The 22832-nt window shown below is 40.6% G+C and overlaps 1 protein-coding gene across 1 annotated transcript in view; it reads left to right on the top strand.

Moving 5' to 3' along the window:
- The window catches only part of LOC122795928, a 557622-nt gene that overhangs the window by 148715 nt on the left and 386075 nt on the right, over positions 1 to 22832 (top strand). The window contains exon 4 of the mRNA XM_044064409.1: positions 22648 to 22797. Within this exon, the coding sequence (XP_043920344.1) occupies positions 22648 to 22797 (150 nt within the window). The remainder of the gene's footprint in view (positions 1 to 22647; positions 22798 to 22832) is intronic.

Here is a 22832-nt window from a genome sequence, read left to right as displayed (position 1 = left end):
AGAATTTAAGCCAATTATTAAAGCTGATCATCTTATCACTGTATTGTGGCATCATTCTAGGTGAAGGTAGGATACTGCTCAAGGTCAGGGTCATACCTGCCTGGGCTACATAATCAGAGAGCTCCTCGATGTCCCTTTTCATGTAGTCCAAGGAGGTACATCTCAGGTCGTTGACACCAGCGTGGACAATGACTGAGTCGTACTTGTACCTGCTGTTGAGAGACCTGAGTGCTTACGTTATGTGGCGGATTCTAGCACCCGACAGGCAGCTTACTGTGACCTTCTCTTTACTCAGTCTGGTGAGCGGGATGTCAGTGTGTCTGACTATGGAATCACCAATGACAAGTGTGTCTGGCATTTTGTTTGGCCTTAAGGGCTGTGACTGTTTGACACTCTGACTGTGTGGTCTATGTGTTGCATGTGTTGGGTCGTGAGGTGGTAGTTGTTTGGGTGTCTGCTTTGGTGGCCTCTGCTGTTTTGGTAAATTTTTGATCAGAGCCTCCGAGTATGTCTTTGTGTGAGTATGTGTATGATTTGAAGTTGTGATGGTACCATGTGTGACTGGGTATGTATTGTGTGTGGTTACCTTCTCCTCCTGTGTGGTCTTGCCAGTCCTATGTTGAGAGAGCTCAGCCTCCAGTTTGGCCGTATAGTTGCATCTCTCGCATGTATTTGTGTTTTGTGAGAGAAGGAGAGGATTGTCTGTGTACATGAGGCAGTTGTAACATTGCCTCAATATTCCCAGGTTCACCAGTTGAGCTGGAGAGGACACTAGCAACTGATCCCTCGACATACTAGAAGTAGTAGATAAAGAGACTTTCAAAGGACTCCCGGGGAAGTGGGTTTTAGGCTGGTGGGGTACTATCTATAATAAGAGTGCTTTATCAAGGTGCAAGTACTGTAGGAGTAAGTGCTAGGCTTTACAGATAGAGAATAGTCTACTTGGGAATCAAGTAGAGATGAACTTTTCAGTTATAGGATATGCTGGTTAGATCAGCAGTACAGCTCGAGGAAGGTAGTTCTAAGGGAAAATTGGAAGAGTGGAATTTAGATGGCCCAAATAGTTTAACCTTGTTTACCCGCTGCTGCTCTTGTGTGCAACAGTGGTAACTCCGCGCTAAATCAGCTTACTGCGTTAGCGTGTTTTATAGCAGGGGCTGAAGGGAGCTAGGAATTGGCCCAAAACGACCAATGGACTACTAGTTTCTGGCTGAAACTTCACCAAATCGGACAAAAAGGCCGCTCAGTGCTTCCCACTCCCACTGGTAAGCAAAGAAACTTCCCTCCTTCCTAATAAGGCAATGGATCAGTAACAGGAACTAAAAACAAAGCCCAGGGATCAGCAACTCTGAAACTGGACTACTCTAGTTCAGTAAGGCGGAAAACAAGAGATTTTTTGTTTTATTACAGTGATAAGCAATGAAACAGACAGTAAATGCTATAAATGCTGTAAATCGGCTAGCGCACTTTAGTGTGTAGGCTACAGAAACAATTTGCAACAATTAGTAACTTAAAGTGCAATAAACAGTGTAAAATGCAGAAATCACTTAAAGTAGCAGTAAAACAGGCGAAATGCAGTCGCTAGCTTAAATAACAGTGGGAAAGCCACAAAAAATACTTATATCTGGTAGAAAGTCACTCTTTTAGCTCTCTGCTGCTTGGATCACTCTGCAGGCCACCACGAGGATCTGTGCTGAGTTGGTACAAGCTGGAAAACGCATGTTTAGCGTGTTTTATAGCAGGGGGCTGAAAGGAGCTAGGAAATGGCCCAAAACGACCAATGGACTACTAGTTTCTGTCTGAAACTTCACCAAATCGGACAGAAAGGCTGCTCAGTGCTTCCCACTCCCACTGGTAAGCAAAGAAACTTCCCTCCTCCCTAATAAGGCAATAGATCAGTAACAGGAACTAAAAACAAAGCCCAGGGATCAGCAACTCTGAAACTGGACTACTCTAGTTCAGTAAGGCGGGAAAACAAGAGATTTTTTGTTTTATTTCAGAGACAAGGAAAAAAACAGACAGTAAATGCTATAAATGCTGTAAATCGGCTAGTGCACTTTAGTGTCTAGCCTACAGAAACAATTTGCAACAATTAGTAACTTAAAGTGCAATAAACAGTGTAAAATGCAGAAATCACTTAAAGTAGCAGTAAAACAGGCGAAATGCAGTCGCTAGCTTAATAACTGTGGAAAAGCCACAAAAAATACTTATATCTGGTAGAAAGTCACTCTTTTAGCTCTCTGCTGCTTGGATCACTCTGCAGGCCACCACAAGGATCTGTGCTGAGTTGGTACAAGCTGGAAAACGTGTGTTTAGCATGTTTTATAGCAGGGGGCTGAAAGGAGCTAGGAATTGGCCCAAAACGACCAATGGACTACTAGTTTCTGTCTGAAACTTCACCAAATCGGACAGAAAGGCTGCTCAGTGCTTCCCCCTCCCACTGGTAAGCAATATAATCAGTGTGCATAACACTGGACAGTTGAATGGTATGAGCTCAGTATATCACATGCAGTTCAACACACACAACTGTGACAGTATTTCAGTATGCAAATACCCTGTATAGGTCCATCACATGTCTGAGACAAACATGTATATCATATTCGTATTCACAATTAACATATGGATATCTGCGACATCCCAGTAGCTGGCCTAGCAGTGTCACAGTCAGTATTGTGCAACACACACTCCAGTAGTGGTTATATGTGAGCCATCCTTTCCTGGGGTGACTCAGGGCCCTGAGCTCTGTTCTATGTCACTGCAGACAGACACAGATGCTATGGCCATAGGTTCTGCTCAACAATATATCAATATAGCATGTGTTATTGAGACGTAATTTTTTTTGAACCTCCTATTTACCACATATACATACCCCCTACTACATTCATTACATGCTTAATTGTTTGACATACCTGTGTTTTTTTTTGGTTCGGTTGGTATAACCCATCAGTTTCAGTGTGTGTGTGTGTGTGTGTGTGTGTGTGTGTGTGTGTGTGTGTGTGTGTCTGTCTGCCTGTCTGTTTGTTTCTTTGCTTCTCTCTCTCTCTCTCTCTTTCTCTCTGAGACAGATGTAGGATATACATCTGTTTTGTATAGGCAGCAGCTTGCCTTTTGTAAGTAATGCTCATGAGCAGCTGATGGCCTGTTCACCAATTGGAGTCCCCCCACACGCTAATTGCATGCAGAACAGCTGTGGTATCATGCCCATACCCAATAGCATGGAAACACGCTCCTATAACTGAGTACTTCATGTGGGCATTGCCCCTTTTCCTTGCCTGTGAGGTGGACTTCATGGAGGTGTGTGACAACATCACAAAAGGTAGTTTGAAAGGTTTCCTATTACACTGTCAAAACTATAAAACTTCGAACACTGCAAGATCAAACTTGTATGTTTGAAGACTTATAATTTCGAACAATGTAAAAAAATAAAACAACAAAAAGAAACTAACTCTTGTAAGCAGGGGGGCAAGCCCCTCTGCACCCCCCACACTCCCCACTCTTTAAATATACCAACTCCGAGATTGCACTACAGTGTGGTAAAGGGAAATATTTCCTTTCTGCACTGTTTTGTGATCTCGAAGTTGGTATATTTAAAGAACAGGTGGTGTGGGGGGTGCCGGGGGGCTTGCCCCCCTGCTTACAAGAGTTCTTTTCTTTTTTTTTTTTTTTTTTTTTTTTTTTACTTACTCAAAGTTCTGAAACTACGAACATCAGGTTTCGACCTTATGGTGTTCGGAGTTTCAGAACTTTGATAATGTAATAGGAACCCAGTTTGAAATACCTCTTACAACAAACACTGTGGAGACAGCCCAACAAACTGGGAGAGAATGTTCCAGACATAGGGACAAAATGTAAGTATTGTGTTACACAGCTGAAGTAATGCTAGTTTGACAGGGTTTCTGTGGATATGGCTGTTCTGCGTGAAATTAAGTCTGACAGTGTTATGTGGTTGACATAACTCTCAACTGTAGGGCTATCTGCAGACTAGCCAGAGTTTGGACTCTTATATTTGGTGTGTTACTCACATATTTTTTGCCCTTGGAAATTCAGTGGCATACTCTGAGGATTGCAGTCAGTAAATGTTAACATCCATGTGTGTTTCTGACTTCATATCCCTCAGAACAGATATGTTACAACAACCCTGTTACACCAGCAACTTTCTCAGCTTATAACAGCAATATGTCAATGATGCCCCAGTGTTTGGGCCTCTGCCCCCCAAGCATGTCAGACTTTGTCCAGATGTCATGCAGTAAGAGGTGGATTGGTATAGTTTATCATTATATAGTGACTTAATTCTTGATATCATCCCAATGATGTATCAGACTGACAGAAATGTTATGTGTAGGTGGCCTTATATATCAGGACAAATCCTGGATGTTCTGTGAGACTCTATAGAGTTGAGAGTACTGTGTATTTCTGGCAATTGTTGACAGACTGTCAGGATTGTGTTGCAGTGTATTGTGAATGTGTTATTTGTCCTCTGTAGGGAGGGCGGTTGATGTAAGTGTTATGAGTTCTTTTCTATCTGATTTTGCATGCTGCTCCAGTTTCTGGTGCTCTTTTAGCTGTATATATTTGTAGGGGCAGACTGACACATGTCCCATACCACAGTCAGGCATCAGACTACACTGTGAACTGGGCCAGTGTATGTAGGGGTAGTGCATGACTGGCAAACATAATGATGATTTTGTTCACAAAGTCCATATATTGTACTGTTCATGTGAATTACCAGTATGTCACTTTGAATGTGGCGAGATTGATTATGGGTATGCACTTTCACACTGGTGTCTGTTTGTCAGTGCTTTTACATCCCTGCAGTGCCTGACATATTTGCAATTATACGTGTATTCCCCCATAGCATAATTGGATTACTGTTGTGTCAGTCTCCCTGTAGTTTATACAGTGCATGGTGACATGCCTAGCAGCTCCATGTAGTTTCCCTGCTGTGATGTTATGGCCAGATATTTATCAGATGTACTGTTGCCTGGCCCCCATAAGTGTTGTGTATTTCTGACACATCAGTGGGATGATGTGAAGATTTATGTCAGCAACTAGTGGGGAGTGATTTGGTTTTGGACTTGGGCTATTCCAGTCAATATATGTTAGCATAGACAGAAGGGTGTTACTGCATCAACTGTGTCACCTTATCTACTCCAGTATTTGGGATATGTTCCCAGTTTCTTGGCTTTACCACCTGCCCCAATTGTCAGGCTTGGTCCAGATTTGTTGCACTAAGGGGTTCTGAGCATACCTCTCGACTGGCCACATTGTTTCAGACTGTCCAGGATTATTACTCATATTTCTGGTCTGTTCCACAGAATCATTATTTTCATTTCTGTGGTAAATCGCTATGATGATGTGAGGATTTCTGTCAGTAAATGATGACATACATTTCAGTTTCAGAACTCACATCCTTCTGAACATGTACGTTGACACAGACCCTGTTACTGTAGCAACATTCTACATTTATAACTGCAGTACATATATTATGTTATGAGCATATATATATGTATATGTATAGTTCCATATATCTGATGTATATACTTTTTCATATTTATCTATCACCATGCACATCTATATGTGTATATTTATATATACTAAACATGACTGATTCCCCATTGTTTGCTCCCTACTATTCTATATCTGTACTGAATTATATATTTGAAAAAGCAGCATTCATTGCTACAGCTCATATTGTGTAGTGGTACATTGCTCTGACTATATTGTACAGGGTCCTGGGTTTGACACTTGGCAGGACTGATTATTTTGTTGCTGAGCAGAACAGTAGATGATGGATAGAGAGCGATTAAGACACTTTTAAGCAGTTGTATGCGGGTTGGCGCAGGTTTGCGTGAAGCTGAGTGACGCTTACATACGGTTAAATGTACAGGTGCTTACTCCGTTTTGGCTTTGCTTAGCATCACCCAGACATACTTACTTATGCTTACTCCTGTTTACCCCCATGCTAATTTCTTTAAAAGAAAAGAAAAAGGGGTAATAATAAAGTGGTGAAAAAGGGGGAACGGAGAGGGAAAAACGATATGAAAGATAGCTAGGGATGTGCAAGACCGGTATAGGGAAGATCCATAGCTTTCCATTTCTGACACAGAAACAGTTGTGCATTTGTACAGAATTTGGAGGTGAATTTGGACACTCAAACCCCTGAGAGAACGGGTGAGGACAACAGTAATGTGTTGTTAAGCCAATTAGACCAGATTACATGTGTCCAGTGGACATGATTCAAATGGACAGCTATGTATGGGGAAACATTTTTTTGGGGGGAACAGATTGCTCTCTTTTTTTTTTTTTTTTTTTTTTTTTTTTAGGTGAGAATGGGATGTTGGGGAAGGATAGTTGGTACATTTGGTGAGGTAAGTTGGGTAGGAAGACAGACAAGACAGACAAGACAGCTGACAGGTGCAGTATACAACACTTGTGGGGAGTAAACACCTTGGATGGGGAGGGTGGTAGGGAATCAGACACACATGAGCCCCCATATGGTTACTGTAGGACGGAGGTCTGCACCCATGGGCAATCACCACTGCACTTTCACGGCCCTGAAGGTGGCTGTGCTGGAGGCTGCACAGGAGGGGCAGGCTGACCCTCAAGATGCACAAAACAGCCCTCAAGCTGGTGCAGCTGATCACCATACTCTGAATGGAGGATGCTGCACACCAATCCCCGGACCTGTCTGCGGGTGATGGTCTTCTCTCCGTGCCTGCTCCCAGGGGGATGATGAGCCCCATCCACTGAGGCAGTTCCACCTGAAGGTGGTGCAGGACCAACATAAGTGGAAGGCCAGGGGTGGGTCCCAGACATGGTGGGGCCCAGTGCCACGGCCAGATGAGGTGGGACAGGTGGATCCGCCGGGATCTGCCTTCCCAAATGTGCTGCGGAGTTTAAAAAAAGATGTTGGTTAGTCATGAACAACACATTTCAGGATTAGTTATAACAGCATGCATGGGTGTGCCATTTGACCCCATAAAACAGAATTGAAACAGTTGCATAGCAAACAGAACACATGCATATATGGAACCACAGTAGGCATTATAACAGCATGCAAGTTGCATTGATAGCAACAGGCTACCAATGATAGCATTTGAACAGGGAACATTAATATTCAAATGATTCAATATTTGTATAACAATAGGACACATATCCCAACAGGTGGTTTGGAGATGAACATACCCATTTAATGTGTATGAATTATTGGTGCAGACAGGGTAAGGAAGAGAGAGAGAGGGGTCAATTAACAAATGCCTAGGCTTCAATTTTCAACAGCTGTACAGATCATTACTCTACTCATTACTCTCCAGGGCTGACCTCACTGTATATCTACCTATGGCCTGGGGATGGACAGTGGGATTGTTGTACACAGTGTATTGGTTAATCCTTCTTACAGCTAATAGACACATTTCCTTACCTGGCAGACCTGTTGGAGAAATATCTGTTAACACTACCTGACTATTTCTACACATCTTCACATGTTCACAGTTACATATGTGACACTGACAAGGGTGCCCGGCACTCATGCTTGGGAGGTGTGGTACTGACATACTCTGCCAGGGTTTCTATCTATCTCTCTGGTTATTAGCAGCTGTGACCATTAGCCATGACAGCATGACACTTGAGGACATGTATCGGAACAAAGTGCTTGGTATATGTACTTATCTTGCTGTCATTTGCAAACTTGGGGTTGGATATTGGATATGTAGAACAAAGTGTGTTGGTAAAGCCTTCTTACAGCTATTAGAAACATTTTCTTACCTCACAGACATGTGGAGGTAATTTATGTTACTACTACCTGACTGTTTATACAAATATTCACATATTCTTGTGTGACAATATGCATTCAGTATACTACCACTGCCAGGATTTGAACCATGCCTGTTTGTGCAAAAAGGTACAACACAGTTGTGTTTCATTACAATGATCTACTGAGAAACTGCTGACTTATGCTTGATGTTTTTCTCTCCAGTACTCCCTGGTTTGCACAATCTATTCTTGTAGTTAGACAAATACCCTAGGTAATGACAACTGTACTGTAATTTTCAGACAACAGATATGTGTTAAGTCTTCAGTAATAGTTGCAAAAACAGTTATTTTCTACCAGAAACACATAATTATGCAGAACTTGTACACATTTATATTCCTACATCAACATGACAAAGTAAACATAACAGTCTAGGGTTTTTAATTTTATTCAGTGCTACAGACACCTTTATTCACCTGATAACAGTCCTTTATTCATTGCACACAGAAGACAGTTTACCTACTAGTTGTTGACAATCTGCTACTTTCTATTTATTTACCCTGAATACTGCAAGCTAGATTTTTACTCACCAGGCTCCCAGTGCAGCCTTAGCAGCCTGCTGGCATGTGCATCAATATTCGCAGCCCTCTCATCTGCAGCTGAACATGAGATAAATAAACATTTATGTATACCTATTGATTACATACTCAGGCTGGACTTTGCAGAACACTAATTGATACTGACACTTACACACTTCAGGGACATTCCATGCCCGTGCGTCTTGGATTCACTAGTCCAAGAGATCCCTATTCCTATGCTTCAGGTCAGCATATTGGTGCTGCACCTGCTCACTAGTAAGAGATACCAGTAGCACTGGTGAGGTTATGTGCGAGATAGTCCTAGGCCTCCACTTTGCATTCGGAGCCCTGGTACTGGTCCTGCAGCTATCTCCCTTTTTACAATGTGTCCAACCATGACGCTGGACTCCTGAATGCCCCAATGCTGTGCCTAAAAGCGCATACCCTCACCAACGCCAGCCATAGTGCCTGCAGTGATCAGCTACAATTGGTTATGGTTGTATTCCCACTTGTGGGGTTTAAATAGGGCTGGATTCTCACCCTTTGCTGTGATTGGCTGATTCTGAATATGCTGAGCTAAGCTATGTGATGCGCAAACCCACTTAGCTAAGATAAGCATTGCTTAAAGGGGTAGTTGCTAAGCACTGCTTACCGGTGTGAAAATCCACTTAGCTATGTTAATTATTGCTAAGCATTTAGATTTAAGCAATGCTTAAATTTAGCATTGTTCAGCTTTTATTTTATGGACTATCAGGATTGTGGGGTTGATTCCTTATTAATGACATCTTATGATATGCATGTTTACCTTCCATAACATCCCCTATGTGCTTTCATTACATTATATTCTTGTGTGGCTATACTGTATGGGACACTTGTGTTTATATGGGGGTTTCACATCTGTACTACACTGACACCTCACATTTGGATGTGCTACACTACCCTGGTTAATAAATTGATATTATTTACTAGTTGTTTATAAAAAAGATATTTTAGTGCTGCTTTCACATATAAAATGAATGGATTGCATTGGGGATCAACAGTGAATGACTACATGCCAAGTAAAAGCTGTAACCACTACACTATTGCACTTTGGACATATTGGTTGTATATTTCCATTTAGCTCCTTTGGATGTTTAAGCTATGCTGAACACAGCTGCGTGACGCTCACACCCGCTCAGTTGCACTTAAACTTTAGTGGGGACGGGAATAAAAATAAATATTTGTTTTATTTGTCTTACTTTAGGGATATGCACATAGCTAGCAGTCATACCTGTCAACCTCTTAGAGTATAAAATCTGGACAAAGCCTAACATGATGGGGGACAAAGAGGGACAGATTTTAAATATTGCTCTTACAGACTTAGAAAGTTGATAGAATAATAGGTTTTGCATTAGCCATGACTTTTTTGAAGGATGTGGTGTCTTAGACTCAAATGTTTGTCATTATTTTATGACTTCCATCCTCAGCTCATTGCCAGACAAGTACAGAGTTTAAGAGGAACATACCTAACATATGTGGCAAAAATCTGCATTCTGTGAAAATCTGTACAGTTGAGAGGTATGCAACATTGTCCACAGACACTCTTAGAGCATAAAATCTGGACAATGCCTAACATGATTGGGGGACAAATAGGGACAGATTTTAAATATTGCTTTTACTAACTTAGAGAGAAATTTGATAGAATAACAGGTTTTGCATTAGCATGAATTTTCTGAAGGATGTGGAGTCTTAGACTCAAATGTTTGCCACACCTAACATATGAGGCAACCATCTCCATTCTGTAAAAATCTGTACAGTTGAGAGGTATGCAACAGTGTCCACAGACACTGTTTTTGTTTTCAAAGTGGCGTACGACACCTCCTGAGTGCAGGGGGCGTGTTTACTGTATGAGCACTGCTCTGACATGCCCCCTGCACATGTTCACAGGTCGTGTCCATGCAGGTTATACAGCATCGAGCCTTCATGAATATGCAAGGCATGCTGCTGTGCTGCATGGGCATGATCCACTCCATGCAAGAATAGACTTATTCTTGCACAGAGGTTTATTGAATCCCAGGGCATATTAACTAAGAACAAGTAATTACAAAGTCATTAGGGTAGCATTTTACCAAGATAAGAAGAGGAATGTCAGAGCCAAGTAGTTCATCAGATATCTTTTCAGTTTGGACTTAAAGTTGTTAAGTGTTGTAGCTTCTGTTATTGAGGTGGGGATCTTATTTTGTGGTTTGGACATGTGTATGGCACAAAGGTCATTGCTATGGCTGTTACTACATTTAAATGTTAAGTGTTTTGTGATGGGCTTCTTGTGATGGTATGCAACTGTAAGATGCTTGCAATAGATGGGACGTTGGATGTTAGGTGCAGCATTTTGAGAGTGTTAGCTGAGTATATGAGAGTAGGTTAGGATGTTCCATCCAGTTTAAAGTTTTTAAGGGTAGTGTAGTGATGGGTTTTTATTAAAGGAGCTAACAGCAAATTTTGCAATGCTGTTACAGTTTTGTTCTAGTTTTGACATATGCCTTGATTAAGTCAGTGAAGATGAAGGAAACACAGAGAATAGTGAAAAGTGACAGTGAGGTGGCTGTGGTAATTCTTCCTGGGCCAATGATAAATGTCTTGCCTCTGTAAAGTGTGCCTAGTTTGCAATTAGTTTTTTGGACAACGTATTGAATATGCTGGTTGAATCTGACATTTTTGTCAGTGATGACCTGTTGGAGCTTTGTTTGATCAATGTCTGCAATCAAGGTATTGCTACTAGAGTAGGCATTTAGTTTTGGTTTAGGGATTTTTTTTTTACTAGAAATGAGTGTGATAAATCTTGTTTTGTTTTTGTTTTTCTTTGGGGTGAAGACTTAGAAGAAGTTGAGTTTGCTGAAGCCACGTTGCTCTGTCGAGAAAGTCCTGTTGTGTTTTTGCTTGCAGATGTACAAAAATAGGTTATTGTCTAGTACGAAGTTTAATATTGTTTTACACATACAAGTTTCAACGATTTTGAATAATGAAGATAGCTAGCCATTGGGTCTGTAGTTGCTGAGTTCCATGAAATTGCTGCTTTATGTAATGGGACAGTATGTGATTGTTTCCAGAACAATGGAGCATATCATTCTAAAATGGATCTGTTAACGAGAATGGAGAATGGGTACACTAGAAATTCTGCAGCAATTTTGATGTAAATGATATGCTACTGTTTACATATACACTTGTGTGAAGTGAAGGAGACAAATTATTATGTGGGAGAGTTACGAATGTCTGGACAACTATAATACATAAGTATTTAAAAATGTAGTTGATTCAGTGAAATATTGATATGCTATTATATGGATAATAGAAAGAACAAAATGGGTACATCTCTGATACCATAGATACTGTTGTGCTTTTTTCTATTATTTGGTTTATAGAGAAGAGTATTTACACTAGGCTGTTCTCCATGCAGACAGTTAATTGTGCATGTATAGATGCAAATACTATCAAGTTAAAATTTCCTTTAGGATCACTAACTCTGCAACCTTCCTAAGCCCCTTTGCTCCCCTTGCAGCATATGAATTGTGCACGGAGCAGCATTGTCTTGTTGGATAGCTGCATTTCACACAGAGTATAGCACCCATTTTTCATCTGTGTGCTATCATCCCAGTCCAATTAAACCTCCCCACTCTTCTCCTTGGTCAAACCCATAGTAAAACCTGAAACATGAATAGGCACTTTCCTGCTATCTCTGTTGCCATCCTTGTGGACAGAATATCCTGAGGCAATGTAGCAACTGTCTTATGTAATCCTGAAACAAACAAAAACAGTATGTGAGAGATTTAGTTATATTATGAAACGGAGACATGACTCTCACATACTGACAAATCAAATGACTAACAGGTTGTTAGCACACACATCACTTCCCTTACTAAATAAGGTCTTGACTCATGAACCCACATATGCAGATGTACTTACAAGTAACTTAGCAAAACAACAGAGGCCTCCTATATGCTCCACTCAGAAGCCACATGCAAACAAAACCAAGTCAGCACCAACCACTACACATAAAAATACAGATCACAGTGTCCCCACAAACAAGCCCCTTAGGTGAAACACCACACATTCAAAATCTTGGTTATAAGAGACCCCTTCCCCTGGTTGGATAAAGAGATGGTTACAGTCAGTTGCCTGTCAGGGGCCAGGATTCACCAGATCACATATGCACTCTGGTCACCCAACCACGAATACCAGTATGACTCAGTCATAGTCCATGTGGGTGTGAATGATCTGAGATTTACCACCCTAGACTATATGAACAAAGACAAGATGGACCTGTTGGAATACATGTCACAGGCTGGTATGAGCCTCGCAATGAGCAGCATTCTACCCTCACCAAGAATGATACCACAATATTAATAGAAAATTATTGATTTCAATAACTGTCTTAGCTACTGTTGCCATTCTAACAGGATCCAGTATTTGTCAGCCTGGAACAACATGCCTGACAGACCACACTGGTTTGCCAGAGATGGTCTGCATCTATTGCCACTAGGCTTTCAAACACCGGCCAAGGCATTAGCCACCCCATAGTGCCTTTTTTAGGCAGTGCCAAACCAACATATCTACTAATGTAACAAATTCTTCTAATGCCAAGCTGAAGGCACTATTGCTCAAAGCTAGGAGTTTTGACAAGAAAATGCAGTCCCTGGAAGCTCTCCTTGTCTTGGAGAATGCTGATGTCTGTGCAGTTACAGAGACATCTTTCAAGGCTGCGGAAAGCACCTCAGCAGTGCAAGGCTACAATGCCTATCACACATTCAAACCACCTTCTGAAAAGGAAAAAAAAAAAAATGAAAGGAGGATGCGTTTCCATTTACATAAAAAGCAATCACACCTCTAGATTGGTCAGGCAAGATGACTCGCTTGAACTAATCCATGTCCAGTTGATCATAGGCAAAATCCCCCACCATATTGTCAGTAGCTACAAGTCTCCAACCATGAACCAAGAAAACCACTCTGCATACCAGAAGTTACTAGAATCACTTACCATTCAGCCCAACACACTACTCATGGATAATTTAGCTACCCCTGCATAAACCTGGAAACGTATACAACCACTAACATGCAGGCTCAGAGATTCCTGGACTTTGTTAATGCAAATGCTCTCATATAGCTGGTCTGCATTCCCACTAAGGGCTCAAATATCCTTGACATAGCACTCATAAACATAGTGGAGCATTACACCCCCCAGCATAATATCCTCATTGGAAAGACTGATCATAAATCGGTCTCCTTTGAAATAAATGTAATGGTAGTACCCCCCATCAAACTCGAAAACCCTAAAGAATTTTTCCAGGCAAGTTACCTCCTATCAAGTGATAGTATAGGTAACTTTAAAACTCCCCCTAATCCCCAAAACATGAAGGCCTATGCAGAAGTACACATGAATGCCTTGTATAACCACTTAAACAACTTCATAGAAACAGTAGTATCTGACTGAACTAAACCCAGGTCTAAGCAGAAAAACAAGCCACCCTGATGGACCCCTGGCATAAATAGAGTATACAACAGAAGGAGGAAATTCCTGTCTAGAAGTAAGTGGGAAGGAGCACAACAGAGAAAAAAAATCTCTCAGTCTCAACAGGCAACTCAAGGAACTAGTGAAGTCTTCAGAAGTTAAATACGAGACTGAAATAGCTTACCAAGCAAAATATAACCACAGAGCATTTTTCAGTTATGTCAGAAATCTTAAGGGAAATACTCAACAATGTGCTGAGCTGGCTGTAGATGGCACTACCTATACTCAGCCAGAAGAAATAGCAAACCTGCTGGCTGATAAATTCAACTTAAATTTCACCCCCATCCACTCTGGGCACTCCCCATAAAATGCCCTCTTTCATTCCTTTGTCTGTTATCACAAAGTAGCAGGTTATCACTACACTCTCTAAAGCTAGAAACACAGCATCAATAGGCTCTGACAGAATACCAGAGTGCCTATTAAATAGCTTGAAACATGACCTAGTAGACCCACTTAGATCTCTATTTAACCAAAATCTCCAGACAGGCTTTGTCCCAGTAGAGTGGAGGACAGCAACAGTCATCCCTCTGCATAAGAGGGGATCATCAAATGACCAAGGAAACTACTGACCTATAAGTCTGAGTAGCCTCATATGCAGGGCTATGGAAAGGATAATCACGGTCCTGATTAACGACACAGGAAATCTCCAGACTCTAAACTCAACCCAGTTCAGCTTCATCAAGGGTAGTTCCTACCTGCTCAGTCTGGTGAAATTCTTTGAGAAGGTTACCAAAGCCATAGATGAGGGTAAGGCATTGAATACTGCCTACCTTGACCTGGCCAAGGCATATGATGCAATACACCACTTGGATGTTATAAACTCTCACAGTTGGGCATAAACCTCTGCATCACTGGATAGATAACCAAATGGCTCACAAATAGGATACATGTTGCTATAGTGGGTGAATTCACACCCAGAAAGAGGCCACTCACCAGTGAAGTACTACAGGGCTCAGTATTTGTCCCCCTCCTCAGATGTCAAGGCAAATGTAGATGGCCTTTGGCTGACCGAGTTTGTTTGCAAGGTGGGGGCAATCACTGACTCCCCAAATGATGTTGATATCTAACAGAAAGGTCTGACTCAGACTAAAGATTGGTGTCAGATCCAGGGCCTCAAGCTAAATGAAAAGAAGTGCATAATAATACCCTTTGGAAAAACAAATACTCCTGCAAATTGCAACATTGATAGCGCTCCCCTAAGAATGGACTTAGTGGTGAGAGATCGGTACTCAGACAGAAAATAATCTGAACTTTGATCACCATGTGTTCATGGTGATGAGGAAATCCTTCTATGTGGCTCAGCTTATAAGTAAGGGCATGGCATCCAGCTTTAAGGATGTCATAGTACTAATGTACTCAGCTCTCATCAGACCAATAACTAAGTACAATGCACCCTTTGGCATGTACCTCCCCAGGCACCCAAAACAGTTTTAGTATCCTCAGAGGTTTGTCACCAAAAAAATACATGCTATAACCGACATGCCATATGTGGACCGATTAAAAGCCCTATCACTGTGATCAGTTTCCTGCCGATTACTGACAATTTATCTGTATCTGACCGACAAGGCAGTCTCTGACCCAGCCCTGGTGGAAATGTTGCATTTTCTCAAAACTAACTGCAAAAGAGTTACCAATTCCAAATATATAAACGAGATCTCTAACATGACTAGATCATGCTGGAGAGACAGATATGTGTCCCAGAGATTGCCCCTCCTCTGGAATAGGCTTCCTATTTACATGAAGTAGATTCCTTCCCTAACGATCTTCAAGTGCAATCTGAACCAATGGATGGAAAACTGCAAATTCATTCCTGAGGTGGTGCTCATGTCCCCAATGGACAGAGGCACTCTGTAAAAATAGTCAAAGTCCTTCTTGCTGATCCTTGTTATCATTCTCCTAGGGATAGAAAATTGGGAAAAATCTGGGTAAAACTGGCTAGGCTTATAATATGAACCTATGAAGAGTTACTATTTAACACAATTGCACTTACCTGATGTTTTCAATAAAATAAATTGGTGATTGCTGCAGAAAGAAGTTGGGGAAGTAAACAATCTATATGTATATTGACCTCTAAAAGTGACAGTTGTTCATAGGTTCATAGGTAGGTACTAGGCTATTGGCCCTAGGGCCTATATAAGCCTAGCCAAAAAGGTACCCTGGCTTTTGCCACCCAAGAAAATTATTTTCCTGTGCCCCTGTTGAGCAGAGCCACAGAAGTGATCCCCGGGGTGAATCTCCTATCTCCCATCCAGTCAGCAAGATTTTTCTTGAAGAGTGCTAATGAGGAGCTTTGTTTGATATAGATAGGTAGTTTGTTCTAGAGTATGGGAAGTCTCTGGGACAGGAATCTATCCCTACAGCATGTTCTGTTTATTGCTGTGACAAGGTTTAGGTCCCTACAGCATGTAGCTAAGAGGGATTTCTTTAAGTGGAGCATGTCCAACAGCTCTGGGTTTGACATAGCTTTGCATGTTAGGCAGAGATCTCCTCTGAGTAGGCGATATGCAATGGAGTAAAGCTGGAGTTTTTTGAGACGGTCTGCGTAGGGCATCTGTTTGAGGCCAGTAATCCTCTTTGTGAGGTATTTCTGCAGCCTTTCCAGTTGTTGTAGATGTCTTCTGAGGTACATACCAAAAGGGGTGCTGTACTCTATAATGGGTCTAATGAGTAACGAGTAAAGGGGAACAATGACCTCTTTTTTTCCTGGATGAGAAACCTTTTGTGATGAGGTGTGCCACGTAGAAGGATTTCCTGACTACTGTGGCATGTCCCAAGGTCTCTTGTCACACTTTCGGTGTTAAGTAGACTACCACCTATGTGGTAGTTCATGGGTACAGAGTTTTTACCAAAAGGGATGACAATGCACTTTTTGGCATTGAGCTTGAGGCCATGGCTTTGACACCAGGCATCTGTCTCAGTGAGGTCCTTTTGTAGGATGTCCAGATCGTTAGGAGTTTTGATTATGGCTCCTAGTTTGCAATCATCTGCAAACTTTGTTAGCCAAAGATCTTCTGTTTTAGCTGTACTTCAGAGAAGTAGATACCAGACAGGAGAGGACTCAGAATCCTGTGGTACTCCACTTGTCACTGGTCTGAAGTTGGATTTGGAGTCTGCTACTTTCACAGTGTGGGTTCGGTCAGTGAGCCAGTTGGCAACCCATCTTGTGACATAGGGATTTATACCTAGTTTAGTGTGTTTATCTATAACTCCAGAGTGGCGGATGGTGTTGAAAGCCTTGGCGAGATCTAGATAGGCTGTGTGAGCCACCAGGTTAGGTGGCCAAAAGGTGAGGTATTAATTACAGCCTGGTAATGCAGGGGAGCACTCTGGAGCCTTGAACTAGGTCTCTGTCATGGCACAGATGTCGATGTTCTCCATTTTAAGGAGTGCCTCGAGTGAGTGCATTTTGAGGTTTAGACTTCTAGTTTTGAGCAGCATTACCCTCAGATTTTGCTTGCTTGTACCTGATATGGTGGTGAATTTGTTGTTGACATTCCTTTGTTTATGTGTAAACAGCAGTATAGGTTTCTTTCTGTAAATGTCTCTGACACAGTAGAAGGTCAGATAAATGCAGCATGTAAAGCACAAACCTCAGACAAGAGTGTGCTTTCAGAAGGTTAATATGAAACAGCCTAATATCGTTAACTAACACAGAAAATTGTTATTGTTTCTTCATGTGCAAAGGTATAAAGTTCACATTTGGGGGATATAAGGTTTATAGCTCATCTCCAGATAAAAATATAGTTTAAGCAAAGGATAGACTTGTTTACTAGTGCAGATCATCCTGTTCTGATAATATCTTAAAGATGGGACATCTCAAGATTATACTTTGGGAGAAGTTTTCAATTCTTTAAGTTTTTCTGTAGTTATTGTCAAATGTGTCACATCCATAGTACTGCTAAATCTTTGTCATGCAAATATTGATGGCATTCCTTTAGATATTGTAAACTCTGTTAAGAGTACGTTCATGTGTTATCATTAAGATATCCAGGCAGCCAGTCCACATTCTCCTAGAAGGACTGTTCCTGGCACTTGATTGCTGGCATCAGCCTGTAATGCTGTCTCTACGGTAACATAATATTTTCATGTAACAGCAGTGGTAAATAGCCTCTTCAGCAGTCAAACCTTCACTCTTGGAACAAGTGCTCACCTCTGTAGTGTGCCACGTTCTAACAGCTTTCTCAAATATAGTTATCATTGGCATGTGTAGCTTGAACTTTGATAGATACTATACCATTCTCAAGAGTCATATAAGAGAGGACTATCCATAAGATTCTATGGAGTGCACTTTATCAGCATGTGGTTATAGGCTGTTTTCTGTAAGCAGGTGTCAAATCTACTTCAATGCAGTGACACCTTTTTTGATACATTACTGTATTGAGTTTTAGATCCTGTGATATCAGTCTACCCATCTACTAAATCAGATATTTGCCATGTTTCTGTCTCCCTAGACAAGAATGTCATCGATAAGGTTAATGACATCTTGTAGCTTTTCAGTTATATTTTCTATGGCACTCTGAAACACCTCTAATGCTGATAAGATTTGAAAGTACAGTCTTAAAAATATGTACCTTCTCAAGGTTGTATTAAATATACAATGTATTTAATTTTCTTCATTACCTCATTAAGACCTATGTGGTATGGATGTCACAACTCTAGCAGCCTACACATACCATTGTATTTGAGGGCATTTTCTAAAAAAGCTACCTAAAAACATAAGATAAACAAATGCAAATGTTTTTGTGAACAATAAATGCTATTTTAATTGTACAAACAGCAATGTTATCAGTAAGACATATCCTTTACAGTAATAATATTCAGTGTGGTCTTACTCTTTCCATAAATACTATATTATGATGCCATGGAATAGTTTGTAAGTCACTTTTTTTTTGAAGTATTAACTACATATGGAAATATGGTTTATTTTCACAATCATTAACAAACAACTTGCAATATCTCTAATACAGGATGATATAAATGGACAGTGACAATGATTTTTTTTCCTTCTTCCATCATGACATTTCACTCCTCAACAGTATAAAAGTCTCTCAGTTATGAAAATATGAACATAAATATGAAAATATTAATAAAAAGTTGCAAACAGTGATTAATGTCTGCACTACGGGACATCCTACATTAACAGTCTTAGAATTATTTTGTTAATTACTCCTTGCCCTTTGTAATACTGCCTGATATTAGCTTGTAAGTTACTTAGTTAAAGAAGCCAGACCCAGAAAAGATCTGAACTCCATAAGAAGTTATGGGTGTAAACTGAAAGTATACAAAAACGTGCTATGGGCTAAAATGAATTAAGCCTGAGTTAGTAAAATCCTTGGTTTGCATTCAGCAAAGAAATTAATTTGGTATTTGTCATCATGGCAACTACTTCCTCAATAAATTCCCCATCCACATAAAACAAATGTCATCCCTATCCATATTCAAGTGCAACTTAAATCTGTGGGTAGGAAACAGAAAATTTACCCCCAGGACTGCCTTACTACTAATGGACAGAGGCAGCTCCTAAATGCTTTATCCCATGTATGGGTCCTCTCAAATTATCTATGGTATGATCCCAGTTTTTCTCATCAGGGTAATATATAATTGCCGACAACTGGATGGATAAGGCTAGTCTATAACCAAATGTGATAAGTTATTTCAAGCACAAAAAGTGAAATTGCCTAGGCTTAAAATGGCCCACAAAGGCAGCTAGCCAAGTACTTAGTTATGAACCTATAGTAGTCTGCTAAATTTTATGTTCCCTTGTGATCCATTTATTTAAGTATTTTGGATCAATGCAAATGCTTACTTTATTTTTTTTTACTAAAGTCAACATTCTGTTGACCTATTTAGTAGACTCGTTTTGTTTAAATATCAGTTCTAATTCAGTTCATGGTTGATTTTCACTCTAAGTGAATTGTGTACATTATGAGCGGAATTCATAAATGTTCATTTCTTCAAGCTAAGTAAATTTACATGATGAGGGACCACATGAAGGGTGGATGTGATTCAGAAAACCCAGCTACATGATGTGGACAACCAAGAAATAACATGGTGAGCTGTTATGTGCTAATAACCATTTGATGAAACAACACAGATGATAACAATACTAAAAAATGGTGGAACAATTCAGAAATATTTAAATGTCACACAGTGATGCTGCACCTGCCTTAGATTAGAGTTGCCACCTTTTCAAATGCCCAAAGTGGGACATTTTTGGTACACACATCAGATTTTGCAAGCCGAAACATACCCATGGCCAGTACAAAGGACAGAACTTCACTTTTTTGCCTAAATAAAGCTTATTTTTGTATCATTTTAGTTGCTTATTCTGTTTCTTATAACATTTAGGTGTTTCAGATATAGAATATAGCAATAACCCACGCCTGGGTGTGGGTAATGCGGGATTTACCCACGGTTGGCGTGGTTTGGTCCCGAGGGACCAAACAAAGACAACCATGGGTAAATCCCGCATTACCCACACCCAGAAGTGGGTTATTGCTATTATACTATGACATTATTTAAGAAAAGAAATAATTACTTTTCTTAAATAATGGCATTGTATAATGCCTCTTTGCTGCCCTTCCGCAGCTGGCTGGTATCCGCGGCAGTTCTGATGTACTGCGCATGCCTACGCAGTACATCAGAGCTGTGGCCAAAAGCAATGGAGAAAGCAAGATCTCCGTTGCTTTTTACTGTTTCGCTATGTTAAATGGGTTTAACATAGTGAGACAGCTTTAAAATAAGCAACGGAGATGTCCGTTGCTTATTTTAAAGCTGTCTCGCTATGTTAAACCCATTTAACATAGCGAAACAGTAAAAAGCAACAGAGATCTTGCTTTCACCATTGCTTTTTTTTTTAAACCTGTCTCGCTATGTTAAATGGGTTTAACATACCGAGACAGCTTTAAAATAAGCAACAGAGATCTCCGTTGCTTATTTTAAAGCTGTCTTGCTATGTTAAACCCATTTAACATAGCGAGACAGGTTTAAAAAAAAGCAACGGAGAAAGCAAGATCTCCGTTGCTTTTTAGACACTGTGTCGCTATGTTAAAGGAGTTTAACATAGCGAGACAGCTTTAAAAAAAGCAACGGAGATCTCCGTTGCTTTTTTAAAACCTGTGTCGCTATGTTAAACTCTTTTAACATAGCGAGACAAGTGTTTTAAAAGAGACTTATACTAATGGAAAAAGTCCGGGCGACCGGACCTTTTTCCATTAGTATAAGTCGATTTACAACATGCACGCTGGCCAATCAGCATGCACGTTTTGGATTATTAATGGGGGGGGGGGTCATAGTATAATAACTGTTTTATGCAACTATTACATAAAATATAGGAAATTATTTTGGCCTAAAATCTCAGGACATTTGCCATTTTTACAATTTTTTTGCAGGACATAACTGCCCAAAGAGGAACTGTCCCTTGCAAAGTGGGGCAGATAGTAACCCTACATTAGATTTGTAAATGACCAGATGCTTGTGCTTAGCTAGTGTATGGTATTGAATAATGTTAGTGATTGCTGTAGCTATTGTAAATCTGTATCTGTAAGAGGCTCTTACAGTAGCTTCTGACCATGCTAAACATTTTGTGGTCTGCATGACACCAACATACTGGACTGGTATTGTGTGGACAGGGACATCATGTAGGAAATTGTGACATAAGTCGGCCTTATCTGGATCCCCATGGGAGTTGTGAAGTACACATCATAGTGGATACAAAGGTATCTGTGCCTTTACATATATTAGCTATAGGGACCATTCAGAGACCCATTGCAGAAACAATGGGGGAATCTCAGGCATGAGTCAGCATATTGAAGATCGTATGTGGTTCACACATACCCTATGGAAGAGAACAAATATCATTCAGGAACTTTGTACTTTAGCCTGCTTATCTGTAGTATTGGGGGCCCTCAGACTGTACCCACATTGAAATAAAGACCCTGCCTGGTGAATAGAGAAAGAGGTACATGAACTACAAAGGATAACACTTCATCAATTTTTAGGTGCTTTGTAATGCACAGAATATCATCTCCAATGTGTATGCAGGCCACCCAGGCAGTTTCCATGACTCACATGGGTCTACTTCTAATCACTGAAAGACCACTTACCCAAAACTGAATGTACTGAGACAACAACACTGAACTTTGAATACACCAAACGTTTACACTACAGAATTTTTTAACAGGGAACATATGCACTTGTCCAACATGGGTAAATTTGCCCTTTTCCCCATTATAGTGTGATCCTGGAGCTAGTATATTTAGTTAGTGGGGTGTGGGGAGATGTAGGCCCCCACCAGGATGGGTTTGACATACTGCGGTGTGTTTCTATACTGAATGTTTGCTAAGTGCATACGATCCATGTTAAAAACTTCAGTAGTGTGATTGTTCAGTGTATTCAAAGTTTGGAGTTGTCATCTTGGTAAATTCAGTTTCAGGTAAGTTATCTTTCGTTGATTAGAAGTAGACCTAGCTCACACATATGAGACACCTCTATCAATGGTTTGCAATGGGTGACTTTTCACAGAAGCATCTTGTGGGTTATGCTGGATATGCCCTGGAGCCCTGACTAATGATGCTACTCAAAAATCCTCATAACCAAACTGAACATGGTTACAACAACACCCTATCACAAACCAGAGATATCACAGAATATGTGTTAGGGCTTCTGAAGTCACAGTTCTGCTGCCTGGACACATATAATGGTTCCCTGCTTTATAATCCTGCCAGTTGTGCAAAAATACTTACTATATGTGCTATGTTATGCAATATTATATTTAGGAAGCAGTTGCAGCAGGGTGGCTTCTTGCAGGTACAGCAGATCCCTCACCACAGGCAGCAGCAGTAGTTGAGACAGACAAGGAGTCAGAAGAGGAGCCAGCAGTAGTAAATGACATTATCAGACAGAAGCAGGAACAGTATGCTCTGAAAGTAGCAAAAATACAGTGGATTGCACACACCTTTAC

Source organism: Protopterus annectens, chromosome 2.part2 (assembly GCF_019279795.1).
Source record: "Protopterus annectens isolate FY-2018-M chromosome 2.part2, PAN1.0, whole genome shotgun sequence".
NCBI classification, from domain to species: Eukaryota; Metazoa; Chordata; order Ceratodontiformes; family Protopteridae; genus Protopterus; species Protopterus annectens.
This window is presented reverse-complemented; position numbering and strand designations above follow the sequence as displayed.